The following is a 17,398-nucleotide window of genomic DNA, read 5'->3' on the forward strand; positions in this document are numbered from 1 at the left end:
AGCATTTAGTCTGTCCTGGGGCCGGGTTCTCTGAGGTCCTGTGACGGAGCATGTAGCTTCTATAATCTAAATGTCTCTAGGTGACTATTTAACCAGTGACCTCGAAATCATTTTATGAGCTTTGTTAGAAGTTCAGTTCTCTTAAATATGAACTTAAATGGTTTAATTTGACCTCTACATCTGAAGTATGTGTGAACCAGATAGAAACTAAATGTTTGTCTTATTGATACCCCCAAAAATGTTTTATGTATATGTATATGTACTGAATTCAAGGCATTTTGAAAATTTATCAAAATCAACTTTTCTTATTAATAAAGTCATAAAGCATGAGTATCTCTTGCAGGAGTAGTGAAATGAGAATATATATCATGAAATCAAACAAAAGTAGAGTATTGTGCCTCAAAAAATGAGGTAAAGATGATGAGGTAATTCACTTTATTACTCTCATCAGCAAGCATTTCTGCAGGCCTCGTTGTTGTCGTGCGACATGAAGAAAGCCTGCACACACACACCTTGCCCTCTAGAAATGTATGATGTATCACAGAGTTAGTATCTAGCGGAAGCAGGAAGGTAAGACCATACTTATGTTCATTTGCTTCTGATTTTCTGCTCTAGAGCCTTCCTATACAGCCGGCCCTCTGGATGCATGCATTCTGCAGCTCCAGATTCAACCAACCACAGATCAAAAGGCCAACAATGTTGCGTCTGTACTGAACATGTACAAGCATTTTTTCTTGTCATTATTCCCTAAACAATACAGCATAGCAACTATTTACATAGCATTTACATTACATTAGGTATTATAAGTAATGTAGAGATGATTTAAGGTATACAGAAGGAAGTGTGTAGGTTCTATGCAAATGCTCCATCATTTTACATAAGGGACTTAAGCATCCACGATTTTGGTGTCCATGGGGGTCCTGGACCCAATCCCTCAGGGATACTGAGGGACAAATATATTTACTCTCAGTACATTTTTCTAATCTTCATCAATACTTTAGCATCCAACTGTGTTTTCTTGTTTCTTTATTCTGGTTTAGTCACACTTCCCTATGTTTAGAGCTCAGAAGCTCTTTGCTATTTATCTTTCCGGGCATCTCTGTTTTCCTCTGTTGTATCTATACTCTGCATACTTCCTCATGTTCCATAGCTCAGTTTCTCTTTCTGGAAAGTCATGTTAATACTATTTTCCTGGGGCACGGACTGCTGGGAATAAAATGAATAAAGATGATTATAACAAGATAGGTGGGCCACCTGACCTTGAAATCCTAAAATGGATGTAATACATTGCTCTGCCCACCGCCACCTGACAGGAGCATTCAGGGACTCAGAACACGACCGAGGCTGTAAGCACCTGCTCATTGTTATGGGCCAGCAATCCTCATAGATCCTCTTCCCATTTTAATTTTATAAATAATCCACAAAAAAAGGAGATATAAATGGTGATGCTATTTAGGACTGCCAGCTTTTCTCACTCAGCCTAGTTGAAGGCAAATTTATGAAAGTGCATCTCCTGAGAGTACTTTTGAGAAAAGTAAAAATCATTCAGGGTGAAAAAATGAAGCACAGTGGCTCCCATCTATTGAGTATCTACACTATTCCAGCTTCTTTACACGTGAGTTTCATGCCGACCCTGCAAGGTGGACTTAGTACCTTTATTAATAAATTGGAGAGGCACAGAGAATTTATGTACCAAAAACCAGTGGGTGTCTCCAAACGTTTTGTTCTTTCCATATCACACTAGTTCCAAAGTTATAACAAGAATCACAGAATATATAGGTATATAGCTGTAGGAGTACAGACTTTGAGAAAGTCTTGACTTTGAAGTAAAAGGATATGGAATTGATGAAAATATATATATATATATTATTGATGAAAAAATTGCTCCTTTGTAGGAAAAGAACATTCTGTGCATGGAGGGACTTGATTGGGAGTGTAGAGAAGATGACTGTGACACTTAATAACAGTCATCCAAGGACATGGCAAAGACGATGATTGGCAGTCATTATTATTGACAAGAACAAGGCAGTGAGAGGCCAGAGGTAGAAGAGGTTGACAATTAAAATGTTTGCAAGTTGCTAAATAACAATTAAAAGGGGCATCATAGTACCGCATGACAGATTAAATTGAACAATTATTTTATTATTAGCCAATATAGGTGTGTGGGGGAGGGCAGAGAGGGGACTCTTATGCTTAGCTGTGCCAGAGCAAGCAGTTTGGTGACTCAGCACTGGCTGGAGTGTCAAACCTCCCCGTGATGGACGGCTGGAAATGTAGATAGATCCACATGGTCCTGAAGCTGCTGTAAGAATCCTACAGTTAAAGAACCATTTTAGCTACCTAAGAAACAGAAATAAATCTATAAATAAATGGTATATAAAGATATACAGACATAAATCAATCTGACTTTTTTGTAGTTTCTATATACATACATGCTTATGTTGGACTAAAAAACTATTTTGCATAGCTCCATATTTTCTAAACTTTAAGTTAGCGAACTTAAGTTGTCCTTGTATAAATGCAATAATCTCTATTAACCAAAATTTATTAATCCTTTTGTTGGAAGAAATTGTTGCCTGCTGTAGGAGGAGTATGACTATTACACTATTATGTTCCAATGACTTCCCTCTCTACTGGGAAAATATAATGTTTTCATTGTCAAATACACCTCTTCATAGTCCATATCTAGAATAATGTATATAAAATAGTAAATACTAGAGCAGTATGGATGATCACAAACTGTAAGCTTACTTAGTTTAGCATAAGTGGTTCTAGATGCCTTAACATTCCCTTAGTATCACATCATAATGATCCATGTCATTAGAAAAATTGCTGATAGGATTAGAGTTCAAGGATACAGGCCATGGGGGATCTAAAAGTAAGAACACTTTAAAAAGTTTAAAATGCTATATAAATGCCAAATCGAATAGTTTGTGGAAGAACATTAACATATAGCAAAATATCTCTCATCTATAAAATGAAGGAGCCAGATTCTGTGATTTCAGAATAATCTGCCAGTTCCACCGTTCCATAACTTCATGTCCTTGTGGGCTGGTCATCATCAGGGGAGGTTGGTCATTGCACAGCAAGCGCCAGGAACCAGAGCCATCATATACCTGGTGTGAAAGAGCTGAAAGAAGAAGAAAATGACAAAGCCAGGATTTTCAGGATGCTGAGAATTCGAATACAAGAATGTGATCAAAAGGGAACAAGGCAAGATTCTACTCTTGTAAATCAACGATTAAGAAAAAGGCCTTCATATTTTGTTTGTTTGTTTGTTTTCATGGAACAGTGGAGGCGCTCCATTTGGGAACATTAATGGCTGCCCATGGCTACTTCTTTCCGATCTCAGATCATGTCCTCACACTCAAGGATGATGGTACTTTTTACCGGTTTCAAGTAAGTTTAATGAAAGTATTCTTTAATAGTAAAATAGAAGTCTGTATTTTGATGTTAATTGTTTTTATAGAAATTTCTAAAATTATGACATTTTACTTTGACTAGGCTAGTTAGAAACTAATTAATGTTAAATTTAAGACATAAAAAGCAACAAACAGAGAAAGATGGAAGGTACTTAAAGATGATTTGTGAAAGCTAAATTGTGTGATTATTGAAGTTATATTTTATATAAAAAGCTTGAGAAAAATTCAGAGAGTGACTTAAGGGAATTCAGAAATATGGAGAGTTCTTCATCTGTAAGGTACGTTTAGCTACTAGGAAGCAAGTTGAGAGATGTAACTAAATTTGCTATACTCTGTAACCCCACCAGTGATCCAGAGCCATCTTCAGTCCAAGCAAACTCTCGTGGGAACACTTGAAGCTCCAGGGTAGAATTTAACTAATCATACAAGCCCTCCACATGTCGGTATCTGAGGCCCTTCTACAAGTCTGTGAAGACCGACATGCATGATGTTTCGTGTGCGTATACTTATCTGAGATGGGAGGACACCTTAGATAACCTGCAAGCTGAGAAGAGTCATTCTAGGTCATTCTCAAATGAGACAGATGCTATTGTTCTTTCAGGAAATGATTGTTAGCTCTAATTTCAGTCATTGAGCATGCAGCTGACACTTGAGTTCACAATGATTTATGCGAAGTGTACTCTACATTTCATTAGACATTATAGCTCATTAATAAGTGACTAGTGGATTCTAGCCTATAAAATTAGGGAACATATCATGCCAGAGTTCCAACTCCAGCTTAATTTCTACAGGTATTTTTGGAGGATTCTCCCCATTGTCCAACTTTCAGACACTGGAGCATTCCACTCAGTTGTTCTGAATATCGTTAGATGTTTTATATCTAAATAAACGACTAAATGGTAATTTGGGTGCCTAAGAACTTGCTTGGGAAAACTGAGAACAAAGAGAGAATATGTTTTAAAAAATTGTTCTCAAAGGTCATTGTCCTCTAGAACACTCTCACTGCCACTGCTTTAGGACCGTTTCATCCAAGGCAAATGATCGTAGGGCTTTCTGCACTGAATAGTTAGGAGAAAATGCAACATCCTGAAATTGAGATACTGATATAAGTATTCAAGCAATTTAAATTAGTTAAATACTTAATTTTAAAAGGCTTTAAAATAATGGAACTTTATCCTTTATACAGTTAAATCAAAAGTAATGGTAGCTTAAGACAGCTTGTTATTAAGTTAGAATAACTTGTGGTCCTAAGGTTACCATTTTAACAAAGAAATATTATTGGTAATTAGCAAAGTGTTTATGTGTTACTAACATTTTTTGATTTTTAAAGGGGTTACTTTTCTATTGTAAGATTACATTTCCCATATAATTTTATTTTCTTATAAATTTTTCACATAGAGACTATAAGTACACTTTAGGCCAAAAAAAATTCTCACAAATTCTGAATGAATGATTTTTTTGACAAAAAATATCAACTTTTATCCATCTTCACAATCCATATTACAACTGAGATCATCTATGTATAAATGAACATGTATATAAGGCAAGCATTAAATATAGTCTATTTGTCCATTGAGAATTATCTAATTCAAAAATTTTCCTTAAAACAAACTAGCTCAGACATGGCCCAAAGTTAGTGATGCTGGCTTGAAATAGCATAATTTGCAACATTTAACTCTGCTTTGTCATTTTCACATTGAAATTAGTAGGCAGAGAAGGTTAAATGTGGTAAGTCATGATCATGGGTCAAAGATGAGCAAACCTGGGAATGGACCACCCTGTATTCTGGAGAAAAAGAGACATTGTTTTAAAGAGCTAAAGAACAAAGCAAGGGAATGGGTGCAAATGAAAAATGAATTACATCTTTACTAGGTAGAGGCAGAAGGTGACCAAGTTCAATGGGCCTAGATAGATGAGAGATAGATAGATGGATAGGCAAATAGATAGAAAAGCTCTTAAACTGCATTAATTAATGTTAAATGTTAAATATTTTAATGATACATCCGCATTTGAAATAGGATCTAAATAAGACATTTGTGAATCTAATAATCATAGTATCTTAAAACAAAGATTTAAAAAACAAACATTTGGGTGGTGAACATGAGGTAATCTACACAGAAATTGAAATATAATGATGTACATCTGAAATTTATATAATGTTATAAACCAATGTTACTGCAATAAAAAATAAATTAAATAAATAATCATAAAAACAAACAAAAAAACCAGAAAAGTCAAGAGAATTGAATTCCTCCTATAATGTCTACCAAGGCATTGATCAGTCAATATTTGAACAGCACTAATAATAAAAAATACATTATTGTTTAAGGTGTTCACTTCCATTTTTGTGTTAGTTTCAAGCAATAGAAAGTTCTTTGTTACAGTGAACAGAAATGCAACTCCTTAGAAGGATTTTTAAAATGATGAATTAAAATGGGAAACATGTAATACCATGTTTACAATTCCTCAGTAAATGACTGCGATTCTAACCATCATTAGGAATCTGAAGAAGCTTCAGGGCATGAGTTTGAGACAAACAGAACTCTTAATTTAATTTCATTGGCATGCGACAGTATGTAAATTTGTCTCAATTTTTCAGTACATTTTTAATCATATAATTTTTGTATTTACTGTAAACTCACAATTGTCTAATTATCTTCTCTTAGCTAATTGGACTTGAGATCTGACATGATTCTCCAAGACCCTTTCGTGACTTTCATCATATGAGTATAGGTACCAAAGATTACTGAGCACTGGCTGGACAGCTTGGGATCAGTTTTATCACAGCTAAAGAAGCAACACTGAAAAGCAGAGAAACTCATACATTAAAATGTCCTAAAGTCTAGTGGAATTGTAAAAGTAGATTTTTAGATTCCAACTAACTATAAAGACTCGTTATTCTTTAAATTGTCTTCTACTATAAATCAACGTTTTTCCTAGGGAAAATCTTGCAATATTGGTGAAGAATGTTGGTTTTATGGCATTTCTATAGACTATCACAGGGTAAAATAGCTTCATTCTTTTATTTTTACAGTCTGGAAATTCTCATTAAAGTAAATGATAAAAGAATAAAGAAAAATTGTAAGAATGCCTTTGTGAACATTCCTTGTGGTTTTGAGCAAAAAAGTATGTGTCTGACAAGAATAGATATTTTAAAAGTTAGATAGAGATGCACACACACACACCCCTCCCCAAATAAAGAAGCAGCCCAAAGGGAATAAAGCACTCTATGAGAAGTATCTCAAAAACTAGCAGCCCACATGAAAGCAAGATTTTAAATACTTTGTCTTCCTATGGTTCCTCCAGAATCCTGACCCCATTTTAATTTCTAAGAAACCAAATCTTCAAAGCTCCAACTCCCAGAGTCAAGTGAGTCTTGGGTGAGAAGGGGGGCCTGTATAAAGCCTTGATATCCCCTCTTTGTCTAGTGTTTCAGCATTTTTTCCCCTAAATTCCTGCTGTAACTTTGTTCACATGTGTGTAAAACTCATCTTGGTAGCCTTCTTTATTGTATTGCATCAGTTCTCAAGAAAGAGCAGAGGGTCCATCAGAATCCCCCAGCAGTCTCAGGCAGCGTGGAAAGTCTCTGCCTGGAGATTCAAGCGGTTCTCCCCAATTCTCTTTTCCCCTTCCTTGAGAATCCTTCTGGAGGGTAGAATTATCAAACACATAATCAGATATTACCCCCAATTGTGCTCGTTACACGTGGACAGTTAATATAACTGACTAATAAGTATAATTAAGCCACACAGCTGGTGTCAGCAGTCACCATCCCATGGAGCCCCAGCACCATCGACATCTGAGGAAACAGTTTGGTAGAGAAGACAAATGGTCACCGAGCGGCCTCAAGATCTGGAGCCAAGCATGTCTCACTAGCAAGGCAGGAAGAGTCCCTTTAGAAATGATAAAATGTCGATGACAATAATATGGTTTTTCCTGATCAGACATCTTCTTTGTAGTTTTGTCAATCAGTTTCTAGAATTTCACTGAATCAGATTTTTGTCTATAGTTAATCACCTCAATGAACTAAGACAGTATTCATTTTTAAAAAATGATCTCTGGTTTATGCAGTTTAAAAGATTAGAGGAAAAAGTTTCTTCATGAAGAAATGTCTTTAGAAGTGAGGAGAAAAGTTGTTTAACTCTAGTAAGATAATGTAAAGGGTCGCATTATATAATTAATGGAGCCAGGCAAACGATCGCCAGATCTTAGGGAAAGATTTTGAGGGCAGAGCCTTTGAATTTACTGAAGGCAATGTTGAGATACACATATCATAGAAAACCATTTGTTATATTTAAATATGTTTCATCCTGAGTCTCGCTGAATATAGCACTCTGTTTTCCGTCTTGCAGATGAACATTTTTTGTTTGAATAATGCAATCAGACCTTTTATCTGTATGTCAGTTGATATAAAATTGCAGCAAATGTCCAACATTTTACTTACCTGCTGGTACTGCATGTACTTGGAGGCTGAACAATTGCTCAGCAAAGTAAATGTAGGAGAAAACCCTTACAGTGCCTCCCTGGGTACTTTTTCTGGATTATGAAGCATACCTGATTAGCAAACTGTTCCAGATAATTGCTGAAGATAAACACAGCTCATAAACCAGAAACTCTACTAATTCTTTGTGTCTAACTGGGTTCCACTTCTTTGATTTTCACAGACACCCTATTTTTGGCCATCAAATTGTTGGGAGCCGGAAAACACAGACTACGGTCAGTGCAATTTCTCCTCATTTCATTATTGACAGCCAGTCTGGGTGAACATGTGCTTGCATTTTATTGCTTTGTCATTGAGAAAAGAAAGCCACAATTCTCAGTATGGGACCAGTATTTCGAACACAGAATTTATGAATGACCTTGTTTGGAAACTTACCAAAGCTGGTGGTAACTTTCCATGGTGTAGTGACTGCGACTACTAAAGAAAAGTAAGTTTTCTTCTAAATAGGTTAAAGAGCTATAAACAAGCTTAACAAGATTATTATTATCTTTCCATAGCACCTTGGTCTACTGGAAAGAGTAACAAAGGGGCTCAGGGAACCAGAGTTCTAGTTTACCTCTCCCACTTAGCTGTGTGACTTGGGGTAAATCCCTTGACTTTGTAAGCCTCCATTTTTCTCGCTATTATATGAAGTATCCTGTGCTTCTATAAGCAGAAGGTTGTGTTAAACATGGAGAGGCCAATTGCAAGCAAAAGAAAGGATACAATGAGAAACTTAGTAGTAAAGAATTAAGTTCAGTGAACTTAGAATGAACCCGGTTCAACAGCCATGAGTTCAGTTAAACTCTTCAATGAGAAAATACGCCGTAGTAAGTACCCATCTTCTTAGACCTTTCTGAAGGCTACAGCTTTCAAAGATAAGATTGCACAGTTTTTAAATGTCATTTCTACAAACATTGAGGATTTTTTCCTGTGCAAGTGCTTCAGTAGGGGCTGGGACAACAAGGCGACTCTGACTTCATCTGCTCTCTTGGGTAGCTCATAGGCTGGATGAGAAAAGAGAAATATACAGAAGGAATTACTGTAGAGTGCCGAGTGAATGTAACGGTGGTGTGTGCAAAATTATATGGAAGTTTTAAAGAATGAGACATTGACTTGACTCGAGAGATTCCCGAGTGATTTCACAAAAGAACTGAGAGCACCTGAGCTGGATTTGAAAGGAGGAGGAGGTATTTTTTAGAAGAGAAGGCATTTGAGGTCGAGGGCCAGCATATGCAAAGGCAGTGAGAAGCTTCACAGCAGCCTGACTTTCTTTGGTATCGCTCCTAGGAAGACGTGTCTGTAAGAAAACTGTGGGAAAATCCATAGAAAACCAATGGTGCTGTCCTTCATGTTTGTCGTTTTAGAAATGAATTTAGCAGTTCATCCAAGAGTGGTCAGGTGCCACTCAAGATTCAAACTAACAAAACTCACGGAAAATAACCTAAAAATCAGAATACTGATAAATTAATAGAGAGTATAGATTATTCCTTTCCAGTATTGGGAATGCTGATTTCTTCATCCAGGGTGCCTGTTCCTCAAAACTAAGGTGCTCGGAGAATGAGGTTATTAAAAATCAAATGCTGGGGGCTGGCCCGGTGGCACAGTGATTAAGTGCACACGTTCTGCTTCTCCGTGGCCCAGAGTTCGCCGGTTCAGATCCCAGGTATGGACGTGGCACCACTTGGCAAAAGCCATGCTGTGATAGGCGTCCCACATATAAAGTAGAGGAAGATGGGCATGGGTGTTAGCTCAGGGCTAATCTTCCTGAAAAAAAAAACTGCTGATTTGGGGACCTGTGATGGAGAACTTTGTGGAGCGTTTTGTCCAACCTGGGATGCTGCCTGGGGATTGTCTCACTAAAGAACATGAAACTCTAGTGGGGGAAACTGTTGGACAGCTGAGAAGGAACTCATGGAGAAAGACCCAGATGTTGGAGGCAGACAGACCTGACCTCAAATATTGTCACGACCACACACCAACTTTGTGACTTGGGTGAGGTGTATAACATCTCTGAGGCTCAGTCTGCTCACTTTTCAAGCAGAAATAATAATACTGACTTTCTAAAGTTGTTGAAATAATCCAAATCAATACACCTAGGAAACTGGTATTGCTTCTCTCGTATTCAATAAATTGAAATTGTTTTGTGCTCATCATCATTATTGCCTGACAGATACACTGTCTCTGTTCCTTGTAGAAAAGCAAATTCTTATTCTTGGGGCCTGGCCCAGTGGCGTAGTGGTTAAGTTTGTGTGCCCAGCTTCAGCAACCCATGGTTCACAGGTTCAGATCCTGGGCACGGACCTACACACCACTCATCCAGCCATCCAGCTGCGGCAGGTGTCCCACATACAAAACAGAGGAAGTTTGGCATAGATGTTAGCTCAGGGCCAATCTCCCTCAGCAAAAAGAGGTATATTAGCAACAGATGTTAGCTCAGGGCCAATCTTCCTCACTGAAAAAAAAAAAAATCTTATTCTCAGTATTTTCTCTAGCCATCTTTTGGGTTTTTCATAAATATGTTAGTGTTTACAATTACAGCTCATGTTTCCTCGACTCCCAGAAGACCGATGTTTCAACGGTAAGCCTAAGGAAATGTCATGGCCTACACAACAAATCATTTACAGAACATCTCTCAAAGTCAGTCATCTCAAAATGACTAATGTCATTCAGTTTCACAGTAACTCTTATTGATGTCCATTTCAGAGGGACTCATCTTCTAAACTTTCTCCCCAAAAGTGAAGTGTCTGCAATTTAACTAACTATAGACATAGTCTTATTACTATATTTGTATTGTAATACAAAAAAATCTATCCTGAATAGACATATACCTATTTTTGTCTAGCTTGCATGCATTATATACAGGTGAAGAATAAAATAATTATTCAATAAGAGGTTATGAAAGAAAATGAGAGGAAGTGAATTGATAGTCATCTCAGACGCTGTACCACAGCTGTAGGCGATGATGTTTCATCTTCTATGATTTTTTAGGTGCAAATAAATCATAGCAGCAATCTGAATCATCCAACTTTGAATTTCCTACTGCCTTTGTTTAAAGAGCACTGTTATAAAATGTGGACTCCTTCCTCTAGAGAGGATATTGATGTATGATGGGCTGTGGGGCCCAGAGCACAGTGATTACTTAGGCTGTCTTTTCTAAGACAACTTTGGGGCAGTTGATTGCTTGAAGCAGGCTTAAAGATTGTTTCTTTCACTCTATTAGCATCCCAACTTCTGTTTCCACCACCAATTCCAACTTCCTAGGTAGGTTCTGCAGAAAATAACCTCTACAGGTCAGTTTATCTGGAGAAACACTTTTTCATGGTTACCTTGGTCTTGTAGAAAAATAGAATATGTTGGTCATGTTTAATGACTAGGACAAGCCAATGTGGACGACAGGGCTACATTTCTCTGAACACCATTCTTTGAAAATCAAGCTGGGTGAGATTTCTGATATTTTTACTCAAGTACAAAAAACACTTCAGTCCAAGCCAATTACAATGGAGTCAGGAATGGACATCCACGGGTGTATTTGCATCAAGAGTGATCTAGCACCAAGGGCTTGCCATGAGGGCTGGAGGCCAAGGCGTGAGGAAGCTTTGAGAACTGTGGTAAGTGGAAACAGTAGCAAGGGTAGCAAAGTGAAACAGAAGCCAGCGACAGGATGCTTACTGACGTCTCTGGGCACACATACTGCACACTGAGGTTCCTACAAATGAGCCCACATTGACCAATGACTTCAGGCTGGCTTCTTTTTGAGAGTTGAATCTCCAAAGTCCAACTAGGACTTCAACGCCCAGAAATCGAAATTTCCAATAAAGGCAGGAGCCGACCTCACACTTGTATGTCTCTCCTCACTCACCTCCCCCAAATCCTTGCCCTGTTGGAGCCTGTCTTTATTTAATATTTTGATGTTTGTTCATCATAGATTTTTTTTGCATTCATTTTACTTTTTTAAAATATTACATTGAAATATTGTTTTTCTTGATTAGTGACTTTTTTGGCACTCCCTCAACTTTTGCCCTCTAGGCAAGTGCCTTACTCACCTCATCCTAGTGGTTAATGCAACGGAAACCAACACGTGACAGGCGCAGAGAGACAGGTGTGTTCTCAACATGAAGACCTTTGAGCAGTGAAAACTGTCCAGAACTTTGCTTCTTCTTGTGGGTGATGATTTGTGCCTCAGAAAATATTAGCCAAAGGCCTGTCCTCGCTCAGGCTCTTAGGGAGACTTTCGACGAGATGGAGGGAGGTTGTAGCTCGTGGGCACTGAGGAACTAGACCACACTGAGCTCCCCTTGTCAAAACCGTGCTAAAGGAATAGTAAAAGGATATAGAGAATTAATACATTTTTCATAGATGATGATGAAAGGCCAGCAGAAAGAAAATGTTCTAATTCACTAGTCACAGCAATTGTGTGCTGACATAGAATAATGATGGCAGCTTTGAGATAAACAGTCATTTTTCCTTCAAGGACAGATTTTAAGTTGGTCGGTTAACATTGGTAGGAAGATGGCCGTATCCAAAGTTCTGTGTTTGGGGCAGGGGGGTGACAAGCAACTTATGATTAATTAGAGAGATCAAATACACCATGAACCAATTTTAAAGAACCTTGAAATAAATGCATAAACTAAATCAAATTAATAGCATATATAGCTTCAGAACTGTGTCTTAAATCTTAAATAACTGACAAAATAACAGTGCCTTAAATCTTTGTATATTGATACAGTTATAATTCTATGATATATAATATAGGAAAACTGAGAATTCAAGATGCTGGGGAAAATGGAAGATCTTTACTTTTCTAAAAGTAGATATTGTTTATTTCTTGACCTAAATATTGCAACGCTTTCCAATGAATTCATCCCATTAATACCATGGTGGGGAGGGTTCAATTCCAGTTTCCTTCTTTTGGCACTTAATTTTTAAGCTGTTTATTTCATAAGAGCTTTAAAAGGGCCTCTACAATTCTATTTCATAACCTCCATAGAACTTCCAAAGCCTTTGTCATCCTCGTTTGATGTGTCCATCCCTGCTATATCTAATTTTGAAGCCAGGTATTAGTGGCTCCTAAAACCATGTTTTAATGAATAGATTTTTTTTAATTTCTGTTTTTTGAAAAAGTTTTGGTGTACGAAAAGATTGAACGGAATGTACAGAGAGTTCCCGTAAACCACCTCAATCCTATCCACACTCTCCCTATTATTAATATCTTGCATTAGTGCAGTACATAAGTTACAATGATGAACTAATGTTCATACATTATTAATAATTAAAGTCCATACTTTTATATTAGAGTTTGCTCTTTGAATTGCACATAACAAATGTATGATCACATGTAGCCACCATTACTGGATCCTACACAATGGTTTCACTGCCCTGAAACTTCCGTGTGCTCCACCTATGCATTCCTTCCTTCCTCCTTCTGCACCCCCTGGCAACCACGGCTCTTTTTATTGTTTATGGGAAAACTCCATAGTTTTCCCTTTTCCAAAATGTCATCTAGTTGGAATCATACAGCATGGACCCTTTTCAGACTGGTTTCTTTCACTTAAAAAGATGCATTTAAAGTTCCTCCGTGTCTTCACATGAAAGCAGAGCCCATTGCCTTTTTATCATGGAATGGTATTTCACTGTATGAGTATACCACAGTTGGTTTATCCATTTACCAGTTGAAGAACATCTTGGTTGCTTCCACAATTGGCAATTATGAATAAAGCTGCTATAAACACTGGGGTGCAGGTTTTTGTGTGGATATTAGTTTTCAGCTCATTTTGAAAAATACCCAGGAGAGTGATTACTGGACTATGTGGTAAGATTATGTTTAGCTTTGTAAGAAATAGCCAAATGATTTTCCAGAGTGATTGTACCATTTTGCATTTGTACCAGCAATGAACGAGAGTTCCTGTCGCTCCACATCCTCAGCAGCATTTGGTGCTACTAGTGTTTTGAATTTGAGCCATTCTAATAGATGTGGTATCGTGTTGTTTTAATTTGCAATTCCATAATAACATGTGACATTGAATTTTTTTATATGCATATTTGCCAACTATATATTTTATTTGTTGAGATGCCTTTTTAGATCTTTGCTCACCCTTTAACTTGGTTTTTGTTTCCTTATTGTTGAGTTTCAAGATTTCTTAATATATTATGGATGCCAGTCCATTATCAGATGTTTTTTGCAAAGACTTTCTCCCAGTCTGTGGCTTCTGTGTTCATTCTGTTAGTAGTGTCTTTCACAAATAAGAAGTTTTAAATTGTAATGAAGTCCAACTTATCAGTTTTTCTTTCATCAATTGTGCTTTTGGTATTATATCTAAAAATCATCACCAAACCCCAGGTCACCTAGATTTTCTCCTGTTATCTTTAAGGAGTTTTATAGTTTTGTGTTTTACAATTAGGTTTTTGATTCATTTTGAGTTAATATTTGTGAAAGTTGTAAGGTCTGAACCTAGATTCTTTTATTTTTTTTTTCATGTGAATGTCCAGTTGTTCCAGCACCATTTGAAAGCACCATTGAAAAGACTCTTCTTTCTCCCTTGAATTACTTTTGCTCCTTTGTTGAACATCAGTAGACTGTATTTATGTGGGTCTGTGTCTGGGCTCTCTATTCCATTCCATTGATATGTTTGTCTCTTCTTTCACCAATACCACACTGTCATGATTACTGTGGCTTTATAGTGACTCTTGAAACTAGGTAATGGCAATCCTCCAAATCTGTACTTCCTCAGTATTGAGCCTTTTGCTTTCCACGTAAGCTTTAGAAATATTTGTTCACTACCCACAAAATAACCTGCTGGGATTTGACTGGGATTGCAGATAAGGTTGGGAAGAACTGACATCTTCACGATATGAAGTCTTCCTATCCATGAACACGGACTCTCTCTCCATTAATCCAGTTCTTCTTTGATATTTTTCATCAGCGTTTTGTACTGAGGTATAATTGACAACCAGGAATTATATACTGAGCCCTGGTGGTCTAGTGGTTTAGATGTGGCCCTCTCATCACCATAACCCAAGTTCATGTCCCATTCAGGGAACCACACCACCCATCTGTTGGCTGTCATACTATAGTGGCTGCATGTTGCTGTGACGCTGAAAGCTATGCCACCGGTATTTCAAATACCAGCAGGGTCACAGGCTTCAGCAGAGTTTCCAGACTAAGACTAGGAAGAAGGACCTGGTCACTTCTGAAAAATTGGCCATGAAAACCCTATGAATAGAGGCAGAGCATTACCCAAAAGACCAGGCATGGTTCCGCTCTGCTGTACACAGGGTAACTAGGAGTTAGAATTGACTCAATTGGAATTGACTTTCTGCCCACTGGATCTGGCTCTAACAACAAAAAACTCATTTTCTTAAATTCGTATCTAAGTATTTTTTTATCACACTATTTACATTCCTGTGATGATGTAAATGGTATTGTACTTTTAATTTCAAATTTCAATTGTTCATTACTGGTATATTAAAAAAACAAGTTTGTATCATGCAAACTTGCTATAATCACTTAGTTCTAAAAATTGTTTGATGTTGTTTCTTTGGATTCTCTACATAAACAAACATTCATCTGTGAACGAAGACAGTTTTCTTTTTTCCTTTCCAAACAATATACCTTTCATTTCTTTTTCTTGTCTTACTGAATTAGCTAGGACTTATAGTAAGATGTTGAATGTTGAATAGGAGTGGTACAAGGGGATAACCTTGCTTTGTTACTGATTTTAACAGGAAAGCATCTAGTTTCTAACCATTTAGTTAAATGTCAGCTGTAAGTTTTTTGTAGATGTTCTTTGTCAACTTGAGGAAATTTCTCTCTATTCCTAGTTTGCTGAAGGTTTTAATTTTTTTTTTTATGAATGGATGCTATATTTTGTCAAATGCTTTCTCTGCATTTGTTCATATGATCACATGGTTCTTCTTTTTTTAGTCTATTAATGTGATGAGTTACATTAATTGACTTTCAAATACTCAGCCAGCCTTGCATAACAAGACTAAATCTCACTTGGCCATGGTGTATAATTCTTTATACACATTGTTGGATGTGATTTGCTAATGTCTTATTGGGGATCTTTGCCTTTATGTTCATGAAAATATTGATATTTAGTTTTCCGTTCCTGTAATGTCTCTTGGTGGTTTGGTAGTAGAATAACACTGGCCTCACAGTATTAGGAAGTATTTCCTCTGCATCTATTTTCTGGAAGAGATCGTAGAGAATTGGTATCATTTCTTCCTTAAATATTAGGTAGGCTTTACTAGTGAAATCATCTTAGCTTGGTGATTTCTGTTTTGGCAAGTTATCAAATATTAATTCTATTTATTTAATAGATTTAAGCCTATTCAGATTATCCTTTTCTCTTCGTGTGAGTTTTGGTAGATTGTGTCTTTCAAAAAGTTGGTCTGTTTACTCTAGGTTATCAAATCGGTGGACTACATTGGTTATAATATTCCTTTACTACATTTTTTAAGTCAATAGAATCAATAGTGACAGCCTCTCTTTCATTTCTCATATTAGTAATTCATGTCTTCTCTTGCTTTCTTGTTAGCTTGCCTAGAAGTTTATTAATATTAATCTCTTCGAAGAAGCAGCTTTTGGTTTTGTTGAATTTCTTTATTGGTTTCCCGTTTTGAAGTTCATTGATTTCTGCTCTAATTTTTTTAGTATTTCTTTTCTTCTGCTTACTTTGGATTTAATTTGCTCTTCTTTTTTTTTAGTTTTATGTGTTGGAAGCTTAGTTTATTGATTTTAGATTCTTATCCTTTTCTGATATATTTATTCAATGCTATGAATTGCCCTCTAAGCATAGCTTTCACTGCATCATAGATGTTTGATAAGTTGTATTTTTAATATCATTTAGTCAAAAATATTTTTTAATTTCTCTTGAGACTTCTTCCTTGACCATACGTTATTTATAAGTGTTGTTTAATTATAAGCATTTCATGGCTTTCTAGCTATCTTTCTGTTATTTATTTCTGGTTTAATTTCATTGTTGTCTGAGAATAGTCTTTGTATAATTTCTATTTTTTTAAATTTGTTAAAGTGTGTTTTATGGCTTAGAATGTGGTCTTGTTTTGGTCCATGTTCCGTGCGAACTCAAGAATATTGTATATTCTGCTGTTGTTGGATGAAGTATTGTGTAAATGTCAAATAGATCCAGTTGATTGATCATCCTGTTTTGTTCAACTACGTCTTGACCGATTTTTCTGCACACTGGATTTGTCAACTACAGATAGATGTGTGTTGAAGTCTCTGATTATAATTGCTATTGTCTATTTCTCCTTGAAGTCTCTCAGTTTGTGCCTCAAGTATTTTGATGTTCTGTTGTTCGGAGCATAAACATTAAGGATTTTTATGTCTTCAAGAAGAATTAACCCCTTTGTCATTATGTAATGCTCTTGTTTATTCCTAAAAATTTTTCCTTTTTTGAATTCTGCTTTGTCTGAAATTAATTTAGCTACTGCAGTTTTCTTTATATTAGTGTTAACATGGCTTGTCTTTCTC

General features: G+C 36.6%; 1 protein-coding gene across 1 annotated transcript in view; it reads left to right on the forward strand.

The window, feature by feature from the left end:
* RGS7 (regulator of G protein signaling 7) overlaps positions 1-17,398 on the forward strand; it is a 498,621-nt gene that overhangs the window by 365,083 nt on the left and 116,140 nt on the right. The window contains exons 5-6 of the mRNA XM_046679301.1: positions 3,293-3,399; positions 8,087-8,138. Coding sequence (XP_046535257.1) covers positions 3,293-3,399; positions 8,087-8,138 — 159 coding nt within the window. The remainder of the gene's footprint in view (positions 1-3,292; positions 3,400-8,086; positions 8,139-17,398) is intronic.

The sequence above is a fragment of the Equus quagga genome, chromosome 12 (genome assembly GCF_021613505.1).
Source record: "Equus quagga isolate Etosha38 chromosome 12, UCLA_HA_Equagga_1.0, whole genome shotgun sequence".
Classification (NCBI taxonomy): domain Eukaryota; kingdom Metazoa; phylum Chordata; class Mammalia; order Perissodactyla; family Equidae; genus Equus; species Equus quagga.